The sequence below is a fragment of the Anopheles bellator genome, chromosome 2 (assembly GCF_943735745.2).
Source record: "Anopheles bellator chromosome 2, idAnoBellAS_SP24_06.2, whole genome shotgun sequence".
Lineage (NCBI taxonomy): Eukaryota > Metazoa > Arthropoda > Insecta > Diptera > Culicidae > Anopheles > Anopheles bellator.
In genome coordinates this window covers 48368208-48392686 of record NC_071286.1, presented here as the reverse complement: position 1 = coordinate 48392686, position 24479 = coordinate 48368208, and the positions used below count along the sequence as shown (strand labels likewise).

General features: G+C 40.1%; 1 protein-coding gene across 1 annotated transcript in view; it reads left to right on the top strand.

The window, feature by feature from the left end:
* The window catches only part of LOC131209067 (homeotic protein ultrabithorax-like), a 61029-nt gene that overhangs the window by 12087 nt on the left and 24463 nt on the right, over positions 1–24479 (top strand). The window contains exon 2 of the mRNA XM_058202044.1: positions 4966–5016. Within this exon, the coding sequence (XP_058058027.1) occupies positions 4966–5016 (51 nt within the window). The remainder of the gene's footprint in view (positions 1–4965; positions 5017–24479) is intronic.

The following is a 24479-nucleotide window of genomic DNA, read 5'->3' as shown; positions in this document are numbered from 1 at the left end:
GTGTGATGATTACCGAAGGAATCGAATGTTTTCAAAAAGTTTGTGCACGATTAGCGCGCGACCACTGATGACGCGAGGAGGTCCGACTCTGACAAAGGTATTGATAAAATGGACGTTCTCTTTTAACGTGTTATACTCGGATACTCGGAACGATTGAGTTGCTTCTCTCAGTGTCGTAGATAGAAAGAGTAAGCAAAAAGAAAACTCTGTCTCACTTTTTGCAGAGGTGAGCTCCTTGTCTTCTCACGCTGCGTTTCGTTTGTGTTGTTAGTCGCTCTGCCAATAAAACGACTCTGTTTTTTTTAAGTTTATCGCACCTCGTCATTTCTCTCTTTCTGTTGCGCTCAAATTCGACGTGTTAGGTCTCTCGTTCAACACGCAAGAATCTGCGGCAGGTAGGTTGTGAGTGCATTATGGGTGCCTGGTGAAAAAGGCGTGAAAAGAGATGAGCATTTATGACAGCCTGTGACCGTGACGTGTGACGTGTCACGTTATTGGTTAGCTGAGTGCTGCAACATTGGGCTCTTTTCGACTGCAGCACGCAACACACAATTTCTCCTCCGCCGTCTGCCAATTTCATGAGGCATTTTCAATTTCATTTTCGCACTCAAAACGCCTTTTGACGTTTGATAAACCGCATAAGCCGCACGTAGAAAGTGTGATGTAAGATACCACAATGAGCAATTCGGCGCAAAAGTCGTTCATTCTGCCACACATTTGCCGGTGGACAAACAATTGTCTGTTGACGCGGACGAGGGGTTAAAAAGATATTGTATTGACTGACAGGAAACAAAGCAGAAATGCTTGTGTAAGTCATTTTACATTTGGATAGAAATCTGTCTTAGGATTTCAAACTTGAAATCCGTGAGATTTCGATCGTCTTTCTTCTCTTCTATTGATAAAACTCCGGCCACACCTCCGGTGGTCGCATAGCAAGCAAAAAGTAATAACAATTTCAACCAGGAGTGATTAGGTTTCGTAATCCGAAGTAATTTTATAATTGCTCATTTTGTCATTTTAACTTAACAGGTTTTGATATAAGCATTTTTCGCAACTTACAACCACGAAGCTTGCGTGTTGAGTGCTCGTATTTATTGGAGTACTGATTGTACCAAACGTGCTGCAGGCACACCATCACCACCTCTCGTCTATCGTCATGAATGTAAGCGTCTAAGCATTCTACCACATGTAACCCTGCGACTCGAAGGTAAAAGCTTTGTGGAAGCTGTGAGCGTTCAGAAGTACTGAGTTAAATTAAAAACTAACATCATCGTGCCATGGTCCATTCGCGTTGGTCGCATTCATCATTCCGCATATCCGCATCCTCGTCTTTGAAGCATTTTGTTTCGGTGGCTGCCCAGTGTTCTGTTTTCGGTTATACTGTTTTTTTGCAATATTGTGTGTACTAAGATAATAAATGCCTTTTGTCTAGTATAATAACTTCACACAATTTCACAGCTACCGGGCTCTAACAGAAAAGTGAAAGAAAGGAAAAATTATGTGAGCGAACAAGCAAGCAGACAGCAACAGCAACACCATCACCAAGTACCATCACCCGCAGCAGCACCCGCATCAGACGAGTGCAGTTTTTATGAGTCGGAAGTAGCGAATGCTAACACCATTAAACAACAGCAAATGATTTAATAACCATGATAGAACACGTGTATAATTTTCTCACACCGTTTGCAATTTGGCGCCGCCGGTCTGAGTGAAAAGAAAGAACCTGTGAAGTGGTCGTGGTCGCGGTGAGCCTGAGATGAATAGTTTCTCGTACCTCGCTGATACATTCGGCAAACATTCCTTTTTTCGACTGAACGTGTAAACGATGTGTATCCTTCATTGTCGCATCTTTGGGAGACGGTTCTTAATATTACCCTAGTGATATTCTACGGTTGGGCCATAAACAAAAGCATTCAAATGCAGGAGAAGACACTGGGTTTGATTTCTTTAATTACAAAGCTTATCAGGATTTAAGCATAACGAACATTTGAATTCACTATTAAGATTGTATGTAAACACATTTATTTTAATTTTTACTAACATAATTTTTAAATTTGTTTTATATTTAAATGTTAAAATATATTAGCTTCTACGACTGGTAGTACTTTGTTTTGCGGTTTGATCTCTGGTTTGCAAGATAAAATTATGCAATGCTTTAAATTAGGCACTGGTAATTGATGTGCCACGCCTGTTGGTCCTCCGTAACTATGGTTCGTTTTAAACCTCCCTATAAATGAATATTATGTGTGCAGGTTAGTTTTGTGAATTTGTTTGCTGTAGTTATGGAGTTTTTGTAACTCCTGGACGTACCAGATAGCGTGTGCTGGTATGTAATGAAAAGCTTGCATAGGAATGCTCACACTTGGTTAACAGTCATTCTTGATTCGTAACATTATGCCGAGCGTTTTTGATCATTGAAGTTCATGTTCTTATGAGTATGATGTATTTATATTTTATTAAATGGCACCTTTGCTTATGCTTATGCATTATTGCCAAATAGAAGATATGATAAATGCTAAACAATGAAAATGAAATCCCTTAAATAAAATTCTACCCATGATTTAAAATAGACCCGTAGTGATGTGCATTATAACTAAATTGGCTGGCATTGATTTTCGGGTTTAATAGAGTGACTGTGGCGTAGCGGAAGAGTAAGCTGCAGCTCAGGTTACCCCATTTCATTGCTTAACCGGAACTGTAGTTCCGATAACATAGACTAACGCTCGTCTCGTCGTGGCACGTGTTTTAAGACGGCGCCTAGGCAGTTCCGTCGGCGCGGTCAATTACGATGTAGCGTTGAAAACATTTTCCGTGTGGGAGTTTTTCAAATATTTTTCACTGCATTCGCCCAGTTTGGAGTTTCGAGCGTACGTGTATTGCTCTATGTGTGTTTGTGGATCTGTGTTAAGCAAAACAATTTTTTCCTCGGCTCTGTGATGACGGCTTGGGTTAGGCATAGAGAACAAACACACGGTACGCGGCGCCCTCCATCTAAACGATGCACCTTATATGCATCTGTTGCCTGAAACACATTGAGTAACACTGGTGGCGCCAGAGTCGATGTTACCGCAAAAAGCACGGCACTGAAGGGGCAAACAATAAACGTACGCACTAAACACGTTTTTCTGAAACCCAAGCGGGAATGGACTCTACACACCACTTGGGCTGCTTACTGCTCAGCATGATGTTGTTGTTAGTATCGGCCACTACGCGAGAACGGTTGGTAATTTTTAAATGTCCAGCTGAGTGTAGAGCCAAAGTCGTTGCTATTGAACTGTTTAAATGTATATCAGGTCCGGTTAAAACACCACTTAAAAATGTTTTGTTTAATGATCTGCAATAGAATAGAAAATCACGAATTTGCAGGAGAAAGTGGAATGACAAACACGTCGTGGAATTATTTCCGAAACACTTTAGGAGAAAACAGGAGAGGAGAATATATCAATAAAAATCACTCACCTCACTTTATTATCGTAGACGGGCCAGACGCTCACTGGTCTGGTCAAACAACTGAACGACGAAGCAGTCATTGCTTTGCAACACACTGACATAATTTCAAGAGATTTGCTCTCTGCCGCGTGTTCATCTCTAAGCACGAGGACGACACGCGTAAACATTAATATGTTGTGTCCCTCGCGTCATCGAGTTTGAGGACACTCGGGAACGTGTTAAACACACACTGAACCACACGTAACGAATAAAACCATCATTCCTCTCCCCTGAAGCGACCATCACCAGGTGAAGTTTCGTCTCGGACTATTAGAATCATCATCACTATAATCATTAAGTATCTTTCCGGACGCTGCGAGCCACTGGGTGCCGTTTGTTTTTTTGTGACGAAGATACGCTTCGAACAGCAAGTGAAATGTGACCAGACGGAAAAGTGAGCATAGCTTTCGATGGTGAGAAGCTACTTTTTCATCTCACTTACCGTGTAGAAAACCAGTTTGCAGAACAGTTTTGTGCTGCGCGACACTCACTGTCCAACAGCTGATCTTGTGTACTGAGTGCCACGCTGAGTGCTGAGCACGCAAGGCATTCCGTTCTTTTATGGAAAGCGTTTAAAAAGTTTGTGAAATTTACTGTGTTTCATTTGCCTAAAATACAGGAGTAGCAGTGAAAACTTTTTGCACTGTTTTTGAACAATGGGGAACCATCAGCAAAAAAGTGTGTGGTCTGTAATATTGATAATTAGTGTAATATTTCAAACTTGCCACCTCTAGCTATTTTTCAAAAAATCTGTCTAATTACATTTGATTGAAAAGTCCAAAAATACGATTAACGATCAAGAAAAAAAAATCATTTTAATGCAAATAACACTAAGACGAAACTAGACGACCGAAGCCGGTAAACGAAATGACGTTAGACGAAGGAGCAAGAGGTGTACAGGTTAAAATATTCGATTGGAAAGAGTGAAATCTGATGACGATTCGAGGGAGAATGGCGATAAATCTTACTTACATGACACTTTTCACGAAAAATATCCTTGTGGTTGATAACGAAATAGTCGAGCAACCAATTCAAATCTGTCGGTGGTCTGCTGTTGAAGAATCTCTTGAATTTCTTGAAAATGTGTGCGTGGGATTCGATTATTCACAACGTGCGATCTAAATCTGGCTTCAGAGACTTTCGTTTTTCTTTTACTTAACCCACTAACTTATCTAATCCGGCATTCTGATATACAGTGCAGGATTTAAAATGCGCGTGCTATCGAGCATTCTATAACCAGCAATTGTTCAAAAAATTTACATTTTACATTCTAAGTGCTGCTTGTAAGTGCTTCTTTTCTAACATCTTTGTTGCTTCTTTCCATGAAGTATGGATTTAAATTGAATGAAATGAGAAATAAGACATTCACAAACATATATATCATATCATACGCACCATGTTTGTGATATGTCTCTGCGAATCGTGGTATGGTATTTTTAACTAATACGTTACTTCTTTTTGTCTCTTCTTTTTCAGGTAAGAGATACTCAGAATCTCTTGCGGGCACACTTCTACCAGACTGGATAGGTAAGTCGCTTTTTATTTTATGTTATCTTATTTTATGACAGTATGATCTTAAGTTAGTTTTAAGTTGTAACATATATGTTTTGCATAGTATAGTTTCGTCTCATACTTTGTTATGCTAACCGAATAATTTGACATTGAATTGAATATGTTTCATTTGATCCACTTACACCCATCCTGTCACCAACCAACCTTTTCCATCAATTCTTTGAGAATGAATTGTTTTGTTTATTAAGTGTAAGATTTAGTTTGGTTTTCGTTTTTTACGTTTGTCAATTAATTTCTATATGATTGGCGAAAACTCAACATCCCTCAAAATCCTTACCTTTACACCATCCATTTGGTAAAAGTGTGTACTTCGTCACGTTCTTGCATAAAGATTTGCAAAACAAAGCGTAAAGATTGTATGTTTTACGAAAATGGAACGATATCGCCTACGGTAAGCAAAAAGGGTGCATGAACATAATGTATGCTTAATTGTTACTCTTCCTACGATTTACGAAAATATACTTCAGAGGTTATCGTACATATTTGTTAAATAATTATAATCTGTCATATTTGAGAAAATCTACGCGCATGTGCTGATTCTATGGTTACACTGTCGACTCTATGTTTAACTGCTCGCTCACAGCAATCGCTCTTATGACGTTTTCGTAGACATCGAAAATAGATTGTGCGTGCAGATCAAAATGCCCCATCCGCCTTCGACGCCGTCCTTCCATCGGCCGCGACGCGATGGTTATTTTCTGTTTCATGCACTACGTCGATTGATGGAAAAAGCAAACGATCGGTGCTTCAATCAGCTACCAAAACTCAAGTTTCCTAGACAATCGGCTGGCTATTAAAGGCAAATTGCCAAGTATAGCAGACGCGCCGCAACGACTACAAAGTAAACCATTTGTTTGTTTACGTTTAAAAAAATATCCACTGTACCCACTTCCAGTTCCCGTTGCCCGCGCTCATTGCGGTAAAGGCGCCACTTAGAATGCCCTGTTTGTCGCGAGATGTAAACAAATAAACCTGAACATCGGGTGTTATATAACGCACTCGATTCTGTTTACTGAATGGATCACGCGTACCGCTGTCTATTGTATGCATCTAAGCGGTTTGTTAGAGAAAAGCCACCGCCTGGCAGAATTGTTTACTGAATACTAAAGTGCTTTATCATTGAAAAGTCTGTCTTTTGCGTCTCGCGTGGCCGCCCATTTATCGTATTTCTAGTTTGGACCATGGCTAGTTCTTTCACTAGTTCTAGTAGTTTAGTTCTTTCACTCTATCAAATTTAACCAAACCACTTCATTGAATTTCAGACCATATTCCTCCATTTCGGTAGCACGAATGAAATCAAACGCCTAAATCACTCATTCTTATATTATCCCATATTACAGTGTAATCTAGTCACTAGTCAATACAAATATTGATTGCAAACTATGCTGATTATAGTCGTAATGTCGAATTTGACCTGCCTCAACAGGCTGTCGATGATTGTCAATACAGTTTTGGTGAGTCTACAATTATGATAAAAGATAAAAAAATATGATTAAGATAAAAAAATCACTTACAGGTAAAATTGATCGTTAGAGTAAAAGAACAGTTTTTTTTCTAAATCAGTTTTTTTAAATCTTCGTGTTTTCCTAATTCGTTTTATTTTACATACCAAACCCATTATATTTTTGAGGAATATAGAAATCTATAACAAAAATGACTTAGTTCGAATGACTTAATTTACAAAACTGACGTATGGTAATTTTTAATAAGCATATATGTAACGTGCATGATCCATAAAGATAGAGGAATGAACTGATGAAGACTAAAACTTGTTTACTTTGTGGTATTCTCGAGAATAGACATACAAATTGAAATTGGTAGTATGTCGTTATAAAAGCTATTAAGGCTTTCATATTTCATAGGGCTCTATGACGGAAAGAAGAGTATACAAGATAAAACACACAAAAGTTTCATTATTTAAGTGGTTATTCATTCTACATTTTTCATGAAATGCATTATTTTAAAGCATGATGCCTACGAGGAGCTCATAATTCAACGTGATAAGTTTTGTGAATTTGTTAATTCATTATCTTTGTTTCTGGGTTTGTAGTACAATTATTTCATGCTGAAGCCTTTTTATCCAAATGGTCCGTTAATTTCGGCTGAGAGATCTTTAGCTTTATAGTGATGTATTATATGTAGAAATTTAATAATGGCAATAGGTTTTCAAAAATCATTAAATTGCACTTTTATACGCGATTGTTCAAGATATAAATGTAACCCCAACTCTCTACATTTTGCCATAGTTAAAAAATCAAACGCCGTGTAATGTCTTCAAACTTCTTCTATTAAACGTATTCTTCAAACGACCAGTGCTTCTATTTTTGTTCTCTAGTATGGTTGTGGGAATTCAGTGATTGTTATGCTTCTGAAACCTGTACAGCGGATTTCGAATAAAATCAGCCAACCGGAAACAAGGAAGTGAGAAAATAATAATTATTGTAATGATCGTTCCCGTACCATAAGTTCATGAATATGTACAGAGGGCCTTCATAAATTCTACATTGTTTTGGATCAGCCAATCCAAAAGTAGGAAATGTGACACGAAGAGCAGGCTTGCTGTAATTTTTACGAATTAAGAACTAGTAAGCTGCGTCGATAAGCCGGTAGCTTAATGGCTTGTTTTTGTTGTGCGTTTACATTCAAGTGTTTAGCCGAACCGAGGTGGATCTATCGAATTGGCTGCTTTTTGGTCGATCCTGAAATTAGGTAACATTTTTATGCCGTGCTGCTTTATACTGTGCCGTTTCATAGAATGATTGATGGCTGTATTTTTTGCAATAAAACATGAATTACAATCAGTAAGCGATTTGCCGAGCAGCAGCTTAACTACACCGAGTAAGCTTAACTAAACAATTCAAATATTTTCTATTCTGTAATGTGCTATTCCGGTATTTTGCATAAAAAATCGACTCATATTCTTGTCGCTGCATTGACGTTAATTGTACTGTAAGGCGTCAGTATAATGATCACAAAATTTGGAACATGTAAATGTGTGTGGCTGCTTGTTTTATTTGACATAGGTGTTCGATTATTATAAGCATCTTACATTAAACATTGTATTGTTAATCTGTGTTTTGTATTGCAATACTCTGAGCCTTATCTGAGCCAATTTCAAATTCCAGTACCTCTGAACGATTATCGATTTTCTACGTTAAACGGAAGATCAAGCAAATCGAATGGTTACAAAAATAGAAGTCCACATAATCAGTTTCTAGAGATGTCTGCAGTTTTGGAGATCACTCAGGGCTTCTGGAAAGTCGGCTTTTGTCAGCACACAATCGGAAATCAATCAGTCACAGTTACTGTTGTTTTATTGCTTCTAGCAGAGCATGTGCCGCCACCGAGTGCTCTTTGAATTACGCCTCGAATAAACATCGAATCAAGTTGGGTTGAATGAAAAGAACCTGTACTCGGCCGTCGGTACCATTTCGTACGGCTGGGAATACAAATAACAGCAACATCAAAAATAATGGCATTAACCACGCCCTAATGTATAGTTTATTTCCTAACACGCTCCCTCCCTTCCTCGCAGTTTATGACCGATTTTTTCTCTCACTCGTCGTACGCCGCTCTCGTTGTACCTGTGGAGATGACTGCGATGGAGTACGGTTTCTTACTTTTTATGACCCGTCGCACGCCGGTTGCGGGAGAATTACGCTGGGTATCAATACTTTAGCCACAGGGAAACACTACTAATACATCTTCGTCTTCGACCTACTTCGTTCAGGACCGACCAACTCACTCACACAACTCACTCTTCACGCCAAAGTGTCTTTTCGTAAAGGGTGGCTAAAGCACTGAAGGGGCTTCCGAAAATGCCGATGCTGAACGCGGTTCCGCACGTTAAAGCGATGTGTGTGTGTAGCGCAAGTTGAAATGGTTGCGAAGGTGAGAAAGAGAGTGAACTATAGGTTCGGTGATTTATTGCAATGAACGAAAAAGATTCGAGCAGTTGGTGGCTGCTCTGCTCGGTTCAATCGATGCTCATTCATACTTCGGCCGCTGCCAGAACGGAGCTGATAACTGCGTTGCGGGAGACGGAGATAAAATAAAGGAAATGGTGACGACGCTGAAGGGGATGCACGTGTGGGTTGGAAGGGACGGCGCAAATGCCACCGGTCGTTTTACCAAAAAATCTAGCACGCAAAGATGCCATTGCACTAGAAAAGGGGATCACATTTTCACTGCATCTGGAACCGGTGACAGAAACGGGTCCCTCGGAATGGCCTGCTTGTTGGCTGAAACAGTTGGGATGATTTATGTGTTGACATACTTTATCCTTCACAGCTTTTCCATTGGTGTTTGTGGAGCAAAGAGCAGCTCAACTAAACTACCACACTAAGCGTTATCCCTTTTTACGCTGCATAGGTGTAGGTTTTGTAGCGATTGCCGAGGATGAGCAGTAGCCGTTGCTGTGTTACATTGCTTAAAACAGTACTCGCTTGTTGTGAAGTCATACATGAAACATCCCCATTCAATGTCTAATTCGGTCGATGAGCCGAGTAAAATGGGACTATACCATCCGTTTCGTTATAGCAGTGTTTCGTAATATTTACCCCATGTGTAGATATTAGCGTTGTTGGGTAAAAAGGCAGAAATAGGAAGTTCACTAAGGTTCTTGACGTCAAAATCTGAAGAACAGAGGTCAGTCAATACTTAGAGAACCTAAAGAAAGCGTACGTTTCAAGCTGTTTGAAAATATTCGTTCGAAGACAGTAGCAAAGAAGTCCGTGCAGCAGCAATATGCATGTCCTTTAAATAAACCGTTACTGTGGGGCTACATCAAGCGTAACGTAATGATTTTGACATTAACGATTAATGCCAAACTGCTGCGGCGCTGTCAAAACGTTTACGGCTCGCGCGAGGCGTAAACCCGAGCGTAATTATTTTTTTCATACGCTTTGCTTACAAACAGAGAATAATTTATGTTTTTATTTGCTGGTATAGCAACAAAATCGGAAAAAAACAGATAAAAAATTCCGAAATCAATTAATTTCTCTTCTATTTCTATTTTCTTGGACCAAAAACACGAACGTAAACACGTTTCACGTTTCGTTTTTATATTTTTGCTGCCACACGAAGCGTAAACGTTTTGACATTACAAATTAATTTTACGCTAGTTTTCACGCTTCGTGTAGCCCCCTAGTTACACTTTACATTTTGCAAGAATAAATAGAGTCAAATAGTCAGTTTTTACCCAGATTAAAGTTTGTTAGTTCAGTCTACAAGAGGATAGCATTTTTCTCTTTCACTAAAATGTACTCTAATATTATTTTGGTGAAATGGGTGGCCTGGCCTGCTCGTAATTTTGTTGGATCTAAATAATGTTGCACATACGTACAAATCATCTGTCGGTTGTTTATGGTTTTTTTAAACTTTTTTTCTCATTGGTTTTAAAGGAACGTATTTTTTAAAGTGTCTATTGGAAACAATCAATAACAATGTTTTTTAGTTTTAAATTTCTGTTCATATTTCAATAGGCACGTCTTAAGTGACGTGAACATGAATTCGTGAGCCAAAAACTTTAAAACACTACTGACAAACCACTGTTTCTTTTTGTGAATGCTTTATGCATTGCTTTACTGTTGGGACGTCGCTGACATAAGTCAACGTTCGTTGATTAACCAAAAATACATTCCATACATACATAGTATCCATCAGATGTAATTTATGCACCTTTAGTATAATCGATATATTAAATTAGAAAACTGCTTTGGTTTTATGATTTAATACAGTTTTTTACAGGCGAACTTGCCACCCGGTAAGACTTATGATAACCAAACACACAAACCCACATACACATTATATATGCTTTAATCTATCCTTCCAATGCTTCCTTGACTATTTTGTCGGCAACCATGGATTGTATCACTTAATTCATCACGCACACATTTAACACACTGGATCTACTTACTAAGCGACGTATTGGTGTACGTGATACTCGAATAGTTATGGCGTCGTTGCGTTGATAAAGTTTTACCCGTGATGTAATAGGGACGCGAAAAAGGATTTCAAGCTAATGTTTTCGTATAATCGATGCCTCGCACTGACCAGAAGTTTTGAATACCCTTTAACTGTACACCGAAGCTTAAAAACAATCAAATCGGCCGGTAGAACGCTAGCCATACACGAGTAAACCGGGAAATCGAAAATGAAAAGTCAGCTGCAAGTAAAAGCCGCTGCAAGTACAGAAATCAAGCATTAAGAGTGTTTCGAATTCAGAATATTCTTCAGCCTTCGCCAAGTGTAAGCAAGCAAACAATATCTTCTGTCGGCCCATCGGGGTGTGAAAGAGAGAGAACCACACCTTCTCTCTCGCTCTCTCAACGATTTTGCCAGCTCGTGGAGAGAGCGAGAGAGTCAGAGTAGAAGGAAAAGCGGGATGGCTCGTTGCTTGCTTCACGAGATAATGCAATATGGCAGCTTAGTTTCGTTAAGTTATTGGCCAAAACGTGCGCTACGACACACACACACATGCATGATTCAAACGGGTTTCGTTAAGTTTTACGATCTCGAGAGAGCCGCTCTAAACGTTTCGCTGATGGGAAAATCTTTCCCACTCCAGCAACGAAAAGTTGTGCAGAGTTGTGCGGGGGTTCTCTCTGCTGGACATTTAACCGACTATAAACGATTCTCGCTGTTGCTCAATGTTATCAGGCACAGAGCTTATTATCGAGGATAATCTAGGAGGCCATGATAAAACATCGTCGGAAGGGTAATTGTATTAAGCAAAGGAAATTACCACCTGGGCGGTTGTGAAGTTTTTTTTTCATAATTTGCGATTTCACGGTGCACTACGGGCCTTCATCGAAACCTTGAATTGCGAATCAAAGCTCAATCTGCGCATTATAGCTGAAAACATGATATTGTGAAGCGATTACGTAGTTTCGATCCGTAATCTATGCTATCGATACAATCGACGCCGAACGATCACCACCGTCATGATTCGACGATGAACTGAAAAATTGGTTTGTATCGAAAGTAATGTGTTGCTCTTTTCGCTAGCGCAAGGCTGAAACTTAAAGCGAAACGAGCCAAAGAGAAGAACGACTTTGGATTCATGATTCTAAGAATTTGTTTCCGATTATCTTGAACCATTAACGGCCGATTCTCCGATGGATTGGAACAGTCGATTGATCGGTCCATTGTGAAGCCGGTGCTGCACCAGGCAACGGTTTTTTGGGGAATTTTTTGCTTGAAATTTTACGCTATGCAGAAGAGGATAACGTTACCGTTGAGAATATTTTTTCTTCTTCGATTCGGTGTTTACTGTCCTGTCGCAAGCTATTATTTGAAGGGAAATTTCGAACTACAAAGGAAAGAGGTTATACAACATGCTTTGGTTTACCTCGATCGACTCGCAACTGTGTGGCCAGTGTAAGACGATAATATGGAATCCATGAATCCTTGCTTTTGCTTCTTCACTCTTTTACATGTCTTGGGAGGTGCTTTATGTTTAGCAATCTGCACCCCTTCCGAGGCAGGGCTTATGAATTGGTGCCTGTTGACTGTATTAGAATCGTTTTAGGGAATCTTTGGCTTCAGCCAGTTGAATAAGGTTCAGTTTTTGTCTGAGGTTTCCTCGATACGGTTGGTCGCTACGGGTTGCCAGTATGTCGATACTGGCATTGAAAATTTACGCGTTAAAAACCGTCGATATATTCTTCGCTTATAAATGCAAACGCATTCACTCGGGAATGTTATAAAAGTGTCCAAATATTTTGTTTCGAAAGCGCGCTGTGTCTTAGGGCAATATAACCTTTTGTATTCCTGTTTTTGTGTGCGTCACGGGTGGTTCTGGTTTGATTGGAATATTAGAAAGTAGAAAGTTTTTTGCACCTCCATGGCATGGTTTGTTCTACAGTCTTGAACAGGGAATACGGTGAGGTTATGATGGATAGGCAATAAAAATAACAGTACGCAGGACGGTACAGGAAGCAGCAGGTAGGTGCAATAACATCCGAAACAGAGGCAAATTGTGTTAGGTGCGCATTATAAAATATCCCAAACGCGTTTCGAAATGAGGCCAGAGCATAACAAAACAAAAAGAAATGTTCTAGGTGAAAGTTACGTAATATGTACCAAACCGGGCCATAAAACTTTAGTTCCGTTTTTTTATGTGTAACAGGTACTTTGTCTTTGTCGTTACAAAGCTGCCCTCGCCGCCCTCGCAGTACTTGTAACTTTGGATTATTTTGTGTGTGTTTTTAAGGGTGATATCCTTTATGATTAGGTTAGAATTGACGAATGAAGTTTAAAACACATCGTAAATATTAAGTTTTTCATCATTTCCTCAATAGTTTCAATGAAAATGTTGACACACGAAGAATCGAAGAAGTTGTAGTTTGTTTATGCTTAAAAGATTTTAAATTAGTTTACAATTTTTGGTAACTTTGTTCAGGGTTATTCGTTAGGTTCGTAATTGAAATTAGATGTCTTCATAAATTTGTCTTCACATACGGTGTGCACTCATGTAATTGGGGTTCAGCAAGAAATGAGCTGAGAAATGAGCCAATAGTTTTTATCGTCATGGTGGCTAGTGTAGCAAGTCAGTCGCACTAGAAAGCGGCGTTTTGCCTTGTATTTTTGTCAGTGCAATATTATTCCCCGCTCGGCTTGGCGTATTTGGATCGGTTTGTTTAGTTGTGCGGCACTGGTAATGAAGCCGCTAGAAATCGCATTCAGAATACACGTGACGATGAATGCGGGAATGGTACGGTTGGTAAACAGGTACCATCGGTATTAAGTGCTTAACAAATTCATAAAAGTGAACAAGTGAAACAACAAACAGTCTGGATATACTGTGGTGTGACCTGACCCTATCGTTTGCCTTTTAGTGACAGCGCCAACGCGTTATTGCAATCTTTAATATCATTTAAATGAAGTACTGGCATGCAGCAATTGCATACTGCTTGCATTGGTAGCTGGTATTGCCAGTAAATTTATGAAGATAATAAATTTGAAGATACTATGCTATCCGAAATTGTTCATCTACCAGTTTGTGAAAAATTATTCCACAGTAGTTGCACTGCCATAATGGCGCTGCTTCCTACTCGGTGTCGGTGGATAGACAGCCGCTGGCAACAAACAACTGATGGCCCGGAAGGTAGCCAGCATCGAGAAGGCACACGGCACGAGAAAGGGTATGCTCAATGCAATAAAATAATAATATATAACCTTTTCTCGCACAGAAGTTTTGATTTACTATAAATAAACCAAATGAACATAATATACTCGAAAACAACTGAGGTTCCGAAATTGGCCTGCTGCATAATATGAACTGCTGTATATAATATGACTAAACTACAGAACTATAGTATGAAGGCAAATTGTTACTAGAATAAAAATATGTCTACAATAGATCACAGAACCTTCCGTAATGATGGATAAGAATTGGAGTATGCTAAACAGGTGGAGTATTCAAAACCGCCTCAGTCGCTCCCATTTTAAGAAGAGGACGGTGGTGCATCAAACATACTTTTTCTCAGAACATTGGGAGGCTTCCGGTTGAACTTTTCCTGGAGAGTGATAGAACCCTCGGTTTCGGCCTCGTTCGTAATTATGGGAAAAAGTAGAAGCGAAAAAAGAATATCATAAGTACAGGACTTGTTGAACTGAACGGCTTTTCAAGGAACATTTTATAAAAGTAGCCACGATTCCGTATTTATAAAGAGCACGCACAAGAGCGGGAAACAACATCCACAGCAAAAATTGTGGTAGTCGATAGCTGGTAATGGTGTGCGGGTGGTGTGTATAAGGTTGATTGGTTTTATTTACTGCATTGCCAATGGCGATAGCGATTGCACCAGTTCTAAGAGAGCGGGCCGCATTATGGTTGTTCTGTGCGTATATGTGCATCGTATATAACTTGCAGCAGGTTGCTTTTGAAAAGTGCACTATGGGTCTCTGGAAAAAACTCGTGAACATGTTTTACGGATAGTGTCTACGTCCATCAATTCTAGGTCACTCCAGGATAATCCTTCTGAATATTTGTTTATTGGTTACACGATTTACTCATAGCCAATTTTGCAATTCTACTAACCAGAGTACGGTAACCTGGCCGCGACGAATGAGATTGCTTTCCCAACGTCAGCAGCAGCAGCAATCTCTTTTCGTGGTTCTTTAACTGTGGCCGTTTGCCCCTCTGCACCCTTCGAAACGAAGTCTGATAGAAATGCAATTAAATATTCGTTCCATTATATCGTTCTTTGCTCCGTTTTTTAGTTCGTGATGAGCCCACCACTGCAGGAATGTTTTAAAAGCGGTGCAGTGGGATAATTGTTCGCTGGTCTGAATGCGATGCAGTTTTATATTGGTGTGTGACATTTGCGAACAAAGTGAGAAAGATGCTGCAGCACCAGTGATACCCAATGGCGGCCATGTTGCTCAAACCGGTTGTCTGATATGATCGTGGTGGTACCGGATGGGTTAGAAGGGGGCTCTTGAAAAATATTACAATTGGAATTTAATTGGGAGCATGAATTATGGATACGTTTTTGCGATGCGTTTTTCGAAGAATGATATTTTAATTACAAAATGAATCTTCCACCGATACGTTTACCGGTATGCCCTCCAACTATTAGGGCTATTTATTGGCATGATTTTGGATTAAGCTGCTCCTGTGCACAAAATTACCAGAAGGGTCGCTTGAACAACTTAAGAATTGCATACCTTTCATTGACCATCACGTTATAACCACTGGAGCACAATAGTTGGCAAGCTTTATATTATTATTCACATTTAAAATTGCGGGACTATTCAAAATTCAAGATTTGCGTCCAATGTTGCAAAAACAAAAGTGATGTATTCTTCCTCAACTTTGCTGTATCGTTAAGGTAGTCTGCTATGGCCATTCTTCCAGCCCTTTTACCACGATGTAGTCTGGACCGCACCCTTACATGGAGATCTGGAATCCTATAATGTCTGGAATTCCAAACAAGGCCTGTCGTCAAGATAAAATTGTCAAATGGACCTTGGTTTGACATGTGTAACCAAAGAAGCGAACGGAAGGAAAATACAAAATTGACAGGAAACGAAGAAAAAGATGCCCGTGGAAAACTGCGTGTTCTCCAAACTGGCTCTTTACTACTTTCTGATTAAAACTTTAAACTGGCCATGTTGCTGGAAATTAAAATACATAAATTATTCATTAAGAAGTCCGTCGCACAGACTATCGATATAAATCAATTTGAGCAAAGGTCCAAGAAGCAAAGCCAAAAGAAAAAAGACCCTACGAAACAACCTTCCATCCTGAATACACATACTATATGTGGAGCAAGGTTCGTGATTGCAAAAGAGTAAACGAGTATCGGATATCGCCCAATCACAAGCACCAACTTTAGCGTAACCTAAACTTTGCAGCAGGGTACAAGGGCCCGCTCCGAAGGGGCTTCCGAATTGAAGCGCTTCAAGAAAGGAAAGGCCAAAAGGAAATCGAGCGCCAAGTCTAGGCCTATGCGTCTCCACGACGCTATCTAACAGCATGTTGCATTAAGGGGGCATTCTTATTTAAAGCCTCTGCCGACCCAGCACCATCGTATCTTTGATATGACCCAATGTGTTTGCATGTGTGTTGTTCTAGTGGTTGTTTTATTTCTGCTAGTTAAGGGAACACGACGACGATGGCATATTGTTGTATTTTTTTATGCTCGATCGAAGCGATTCTTTGGTCAATTCGTGATTCTTTCATAATTGAATATGTATTCGCAATTGTGGACGTTTTTCTTCGTGGCGAGGCTTCAACATATACAGGCTGCATGGCTGAAGTTTTTCTTGGCGTTACCGTGTACCGCGTGAGACCGGTCCAGCAAGATGTGTCCCCTTTTTCGCATTCATTTAATTTTGTTGTCTTCAGGTCTTGTGCTTTTTGCTTTGTTTGGTTTCTAGCTACTGTTAAGTGATTTCCTTCGTCTGGTGCACTAAGTTCCTAGTTTCTTTTTTCGCTGTTTGTTTAAGAAGTGGACCTTACGTTTCACCTTCTCACACGTGGCTACGAAGAAAGCAAAGCTGAAATGTGATATTCAGTTTGCAAGCAGAATGACACGCTACTACAGCTCAGGATTGGGGAAAAACTTAGCGCATGGAGATACAGCAGTGGAGGGTCAGCTTAAGGAAAAGGCGATTATCTAAACATTATTCATGGGACCCCCGTTTTATGTACAATGAAGCTGGTTACTGGCGTGTTGCTCTGACTGTGAGTTCGGTGGGGTTGATCCAGTGGACAAAGTATACGTTCAACCGCATTGAATGTTTTTTATCATCCAGTCAGGTATATTTCAATGCTCCTTTTGTGGGATGACTCGTCTACCGCAATACCTGAAAAGTGTATTTGAACAAACGCTATATCAGAAGTCGCCGTGTGAAAGCGGAACTTCAGTGGGAAGTGAAATGGGTTGCTGTCGCGCGGTGTAATGAAGTAGAGACGGCCACCGTAGGTACGGTAGGACATGTGCATGATGTGCATGATGAAGTATTTTTCGCTGCTGCTGTCCCTTGCCCTTGTCGCAATCTCTTCTTTGCCCTATGCTTGCTTTCACTCTGCTAAAACAATGATTGAGGCATTCGTCCACTTTGTTGGCTAACGAGCTAACGGAGTTGAACTTGTTTCCATTCATCAATGGTTCGTAGATAATTGTATTTATTCGTAACATGGGGTGAAAAGTGGCGATCGTGACTATCTGTCTCTAGTGTGTCCAGCGTAAACTGTCTCAGGCTTTCTACCATTTCGAAGATGGTAAATCTAACGCAAAAGTTCATAAGCAAGTCAAAAAATATGAAATATAAAAACATTTTAAATATAAAAGAAGGGTAGCGGTGGTCTTGTAGGTATGTATTGCAAAACCAAAACCAGCGTAAAGTCGAACCATTGTCGCAACAACGGAGCATTTATCTTTTCGGTGCAGCAACCGTGGTTGAGCTCGTTGGCATTTTGTTGGCTATGCTTTTATCCCAGACATCCTCCAGCTATGCAAAGAAGGTATACGCTAATGCCGCAAAAGAGAAATAGAAAGAGATAGAAAAGAGGATATTTTACACTATGAACCAAGACCTCGGCCTATGAACCGGTGTCACACACAGGCAAACAACAGAGGTTAGCCAGCGACATGGGGTAGCCAGACCACGGTGGCCAGATCTCGGGAACGGAGCAGCGAGTGCGCGGGTTGCAGCATTCTATCCAATCTATTTTGCATGTTATTCCGCACACGGCGGTGCTGTTGTTGACTGGTGATGCAGTACCACGAGGATAATGCGAGCCCTAGTCCAGGGTGTATTGCTATGGGGAGGCCATGTCGTTCGCGTGATGCGCAATGTTCCTTCAGCAGTCGATGCGATTCGGTAAGGCGATTCCGATGGCTGATGTCAGTCGGGGGCCGACCGCATGCCGGTGTATGCCGTTTAATACACTTCGTATTCTCTCGGAGCGGCGATACTGAACCGATGGTGCTGCGCGATTTCGTAATTACTGCATTAATTAACAGGAGAGTGGCGAAATCTTAAAGGCGAGTTCAGAATAGAAAGTCTACGAATCGTTGCAGTGGGAAAAGGATCAAGAAGATAAAGATTCGCTCTTAATGTTGAAGAAAATTCTTCAAATCATTGTTGAAAAACGCAGACGATGAATGGTTTTCTGTGTCAGAAAACAGAAAAAGCATCTTAGTTGAAACACAACTGCAAGCAAAGAGCTGCATATCGATTTATCTGGGTTTTGCTAGAAAAATGTTCACAGCCCGTAGCTTATACAGCGGACGATTGTTTCAAATTGCTTAAAAAAAATGAAGGGTGATGACGGCTAAGAACTCTTGCCCTGCAACCTACATTATTTCAGCACAATGGATTCAATTGCTTACCACAAAGTGTTATTGTAATTGTATATTATAACATTGCCCCACTTAAGACCAAATGGCAATGCACGGTTTGTAGGAGAGGCGGTTTGTAGGAGAATGGACTAATTTCATAAGACTTCAGTTCAGGTGTGTTGCGCAGAACGGAAGCATGTTTGACTCCTTTTAAATGATATTTGTTGTAAGCCGAATCCGCAAACTTTGTTCCGATTCACGGTTTTTATTATATTAGCAACATTTTTAATCATGGTTTCAATCGATTTTGACGTACATAAGCATTTGGGCGCTATTGGCATGTCCATAAAGAATTTATGTTCTCTAGCAAAATTTGCAAACACAGATTTTTTGCTTGGCCAGCTAATTTTCAAGTTTCCTTAGTCTGTGGTTGCTTCAACAAGTATTTTCATCCACTTCTCATTTAGAATAACCGAATAAGCTTATACAGTTTCGTTCAAAATTTTAAAATATCCCTTTCAAACATGCTCGGGAGAACTGCGCCCGTATCTAATGTGACTTGTACAAGCTGATGTTGCAATAAATTTATTTTCGATACGAATTCTCGCCCATTGCTCGTACTGTGCTTTATCGTCCCACACTACTAGAGGTAAAGAATGCATACACTCAGTAGTGGCTCCTCATGAAACGGCTTCTGAACAAACATGTTTGGAATCAGACACAAGCATCTGACTGCACCCTTGGGAGCAGGAAATCTTGTTCGATTAGGTATCTATTGGTCACGGTAACGGCAGCTATGCAGGGCAGAAGTGCGACACGATAAAGTTACTGTGTTTCGATCGCAATTTTCGTTTAGAGAAAAATTTATTGACCATATGCGTGCAGTTTAGAATCCCAGAACCGATGGTTCCTACAATTATCTCTGTTGTATGATAATACACATGTGCCGAGTCCACCCTCTTCTAATAGACAACATGTGCGCTGTAGTGGGTAGAAACGGCAAATCTGCTATCCTGATGAGGACGATGTTGGTTGGCGCCGAAGAAGCAATAGGCATATAGGCTTGAACAGCGACAGCCTAAAAAGGGTTTTCGAATTTTAGCTGCATTAATTGCGCGATATTAATCGTTTTCTTGACTTCGGTATGTTAGCGAGGAACTATTCTTCTGCAACTTTCTGCGTCCCAACAACCTAACAAGAAACTCGCACGCCACAACTGCCGTTGTTTGATTCTTATGTATGTGCTCAAAAGGCTTATAGTTGACCACAATTGAGTCTTTAGTTATCTTAAGCATTTATTTGATGGATCGTCATATTAAATTCAGTGTTGTTTACTTGTCAAACATATCCTACTATCAACGCACCATTTTTTCACCGTGTTTAGCATATGATTTGATGTGATTTGGAGCGGTGCGAAAAGGCATGGCCTATGATGAGATTTCAAAGGAGTATGGCAATTTTTGTAATTAGGTTGAGCCTCCTCACAGACCCAGATATACTGAGGGAGCATTCAGGTCTTTTTGTTTTATAAAATAAATAAAAAATGTGCTCACAAGGTAAGCTAAACTCACTAGAAGGAATAGTATTACACAACTATCGTCTTCAAATGCCTCCCGCCATACGCTGATACCAACACACGCGGGTGTTGGTGTGACAGCACTTCAGTCGAACATGCATTATTCATGAATATGGCCGACAATCAATCTCGTTTTGTAAATAGACGCACTCTGTTGGGTAGGGCTCTTTCCAGGAGTTTTTTCTTTTCATTAACTCCGCTAGGGTTGATGTGCATTTTAACGTTTTTTCACCTTTTTCGGGTAAAAAAGTTTCATAGATGAATGAGTTTGTGGTAATGTGCGAATTTAAAATTCCGTTTGTTGAAATGGTAAACCATTTTGTCTTTCTCTGTCATATTCGTCCTTTTTTGGCTTATTTCGCTATCTTGTCTTACGCACATTTTCCATCGCAAATATGTCCTTGCTTCGCAAATTTTCAAGGCCTATACGAGTATCCGTTGACAATAAATGCAAAACATAAGCTAACAAAGGTCCAATTACGAGAGACATCGTTTGCGAGGGTAAAGGAAATGTTTTTTTTTGTTTCACGAATAATACTGCCCAATATTAATTTACTTGGCTTTGGGCGCAGACGTTTAAAAAAGAAATCTACATTTTTTTCGTGGATTGCAGACAAATGTTTTTTATTTCAAGGGCGTGTTGAGTTTTATTATCTTTTGCAGGGTTCTCTCATAAGTCATAAGAATAATTTGTTGGAAAAAAGTTTAACCTTCGAAACAGAAAAAACTGCTTAATATGCTCTGCAAACAGCGTTTGGTGTTTAAAAATCTTTTTTTTGGTAAATATAAGGAAAAGAAACTGTCATCGTTAATTACGATTGTGGAACAGTTTGGTTGTGGAAGTCAACATCTGTTCCAAATGAACACAGCGAACCTACGCATGGATCATCGCAAAATAGAAAGTTATTGTTCTACTATATTTCTCGAGAGAGTTAATACAATTTTGCTTAAGCCGATATCGATGTAGGAGTAGATTTAACTACATTTTCAAAATCGCTCACTATTCTATCGGTTAGCGTTAGTCTGTTTTTTGCAATGTTTTGTTCCGTTGTTCGTACAAACATTGCCAATACTTTTTTATATAATAAGGTTATCATTTTTTCGATGACTACATGTTGATGATTACCGCAATTCTTGTTCGAATTGTTACAATATGGGCGGTCCTTGGGTGCTATCCTCATTTTGTGTCCAATGCTGTGCAATGAAGTTCGGACGCACTAATTAGCTTTTGCGCTTGTGGTTTTGTTAAAATTTTGCTTATAAAATGTTTATTTGGATAGAAAAGTTGTTAACTCGTTCAAGACAACATTCATCGTTTCGCTAAGCAAAGAAATGAATAAGTTTCTTCGTCTATTTTCATTTAGATTTACATTCGAGAAATTTTGCCCGTTTTGTTGTCGCCAGTATTTGCTCTCTTTGGCTCATTTTTTTTATTTGCGTGTTTCCTCCGTTCTGGCTGAAGACTTTCTAAAACTTTCTAATTTTGATCATAAATCATAACTGGAACAGTCCCAAATTCAAAACGCAGAAACGTTTACTGGAGAACAGTAGAACGATTTTTTACCTTTCTCGTTTGACGTTTGTGTGTGTTTCTGTAAACTTATTCACGCATATTACTGCACGAGACGCGACAATTCGGTGCTGTATAATAGTATGTAATAGTATGTGAGTAATGTCTTTGGTTTTTTCAAATTCTAGAATTTGCGGGCAGACTTTTAGTTAAAGTAGGGCAGTTCAAGCTACCGCTTACGTTAAGTTATGATTAGTGAATTGCTTTAGCTTGCAAGCTACCGAAGCCTTATCTCCTGATAGCTCGGTTGGGAAACAGTAATATGTTCGATTTTCAGAAAAGGTGTTGGATGGTGTTTATATTTTAAAGTGGTGAGAAAATAACTGCCCATAGGTGTAAGTATCAGAGCCAATTGGTTGGGTTGCGGCGCTGACATATTTGAGTGTATAAATAGGGACCATGAAACAAAGCTAATGAAAAGGTCAACAACAATGCGCACTTTCATTATGAAAGTGCATCAACCCGAGAGCTCAACGATAATGCGATTTTAATCGATCTGATACTCTGCGTTCAGCGGCCCCACGACCGTTATATCCTTTTGGAGCAGTATATCCCTCGCACAAACTATCAGCACTCGATACTGGTGTTCGAGCCCTGCGCATTCCCAGCAATACTGGTGCACACAATGTGAAAGAAAGGACATAATCGTAAAGCACAATATTTTAATAATATAATTTATAACTCAATGTGGGCTAATGTGATAACAAACGCATTAAAACGAGTTTTATTAATTGCTCCCATTTTTCGGCATCCGGCTACGCCCGGAAAAGGTGTGTTCCAAATGCCGCACCATCTGCCCGCGTGAATAGAGGAGGCCTTAATATGTTCGCTCCTACTGCTGCATACATACCGAAACGAACTCACACTTGCTCCTTGCTGACGTTGCGTTCATGAACGGTTTTGGCGGCGATGAGTGCGATGGCGAAGAGAGTATCACATTTGGTCACAAATTCAGACTGCAGTCAGGCTGGCGCCCCCTTTACTCAGTATTTTACTTCCCGAGGGTTCAATAGATATATTTTCGATCCGGCTCCATGCCACTGTAGCCCTTGCTTTATGCGTTCCTGTACTATGTGAATTTCCATGGTTCGGGGGTTTGCTCCGGCGGGCGTTGTCTAGTAAGAGGAGTGATAAATTTACCACACCATGTCCCATAGCTCCTTCATACTTCTCGTCCGTGCTAATATCGGACAGCCTTGCCAACCCTGCCGACCTTCCCAACAAACATACATACATACACTATCCTAGCCGCTGTGCGGCTGGCGCGTGCCTTACGCTTTCATGCTACTGTTAGTTCTCATCGTTTGTGTAGCCTTTCGCTCCATAGCACGCGTGTCCTTTTTCGGAGGCAGGTTAAAACAATGAGACAGGATACCGCTCTCAATTCACTCTCACTCACTCCGAAACCAGCTATTTTCTTATGGAACGGTGCAAATGGGGAGCCCTCATTGGGAGAAGAAATGGACACGCGTGAGTTCGTTAGTGCGGGTTGGGAGTTTGATGATACATAAATACTACTACTGATAAACTCGGATCGGTTTCATAAATTATATGGCCGCGGGTTTTTCATTCGCCCTGACAACAGCGGAATTCTCGGTGACTCTTTCGGTAGATTCGACCCGATGGAAAAGAGGATGATCGTTCCGCTCGGTAGAGTTGCGTTTGAGGCTCACGATCAGCGGTTTCAATGTGAAGTTTCGAAGAAAGCTTGCAAACAGAGGGTTACGCAAACCTCGGCACGCCCACAAGGATGATATTACGAACACGAAAATGGCGACAAAATTGTCGCCAGAAGGGCCCGGCCCGGGTCGCCGGATATTGAATGTGATTTCGTGCTCTCTCGTGCATTCAATTGTGATGGGAAGAAGGATAACGCGTGCCCTCGACCCATTGTCACATTCAGAGGCGATGGAAGGGCTCTTCCTCCAGGGCGCAACAGATAAACTATTCGTGCTCTCGAAGGGGCTTCTGTTTGAGGAGATATCTGGGTGGATAACTGGAAGCTTCAAACTCTACCAAAAAAATAAATAGAACTGTGAAGGACAGAAAATATTTTCCATTGCGCGCAGTTGTTACTTTTTTATCACAAAAGTAGCGAAGCACGAGCTCCAAAGGGCGCCATTGTAAATGGTGTTATAAAAATATGGGCAACTCAATTTGCGACAAAATGTGCATAGTATCTAATCGTAAGTAAAACATTAATTGTCAAGCACACAGGTATTCTATTTAGATCAACCAATTGTGTATACGTAGTGATGTTGCTCATTTTTAATGATTTGTGTTTTCAACATGTTCATTGTGGTAAAACAACACAAAATAATAGTGCTACATATGCACCTAATCCATGTTTTAAACGATTTTCATAAGATTGCAGAGCTAATGACGATAAAAGTTATAATTAATAATGGCTGCAAAAGAGAAAATGACAAATATTAAATCCAGTTCAAACATGCAATCTTTTCTTTCATTCTTT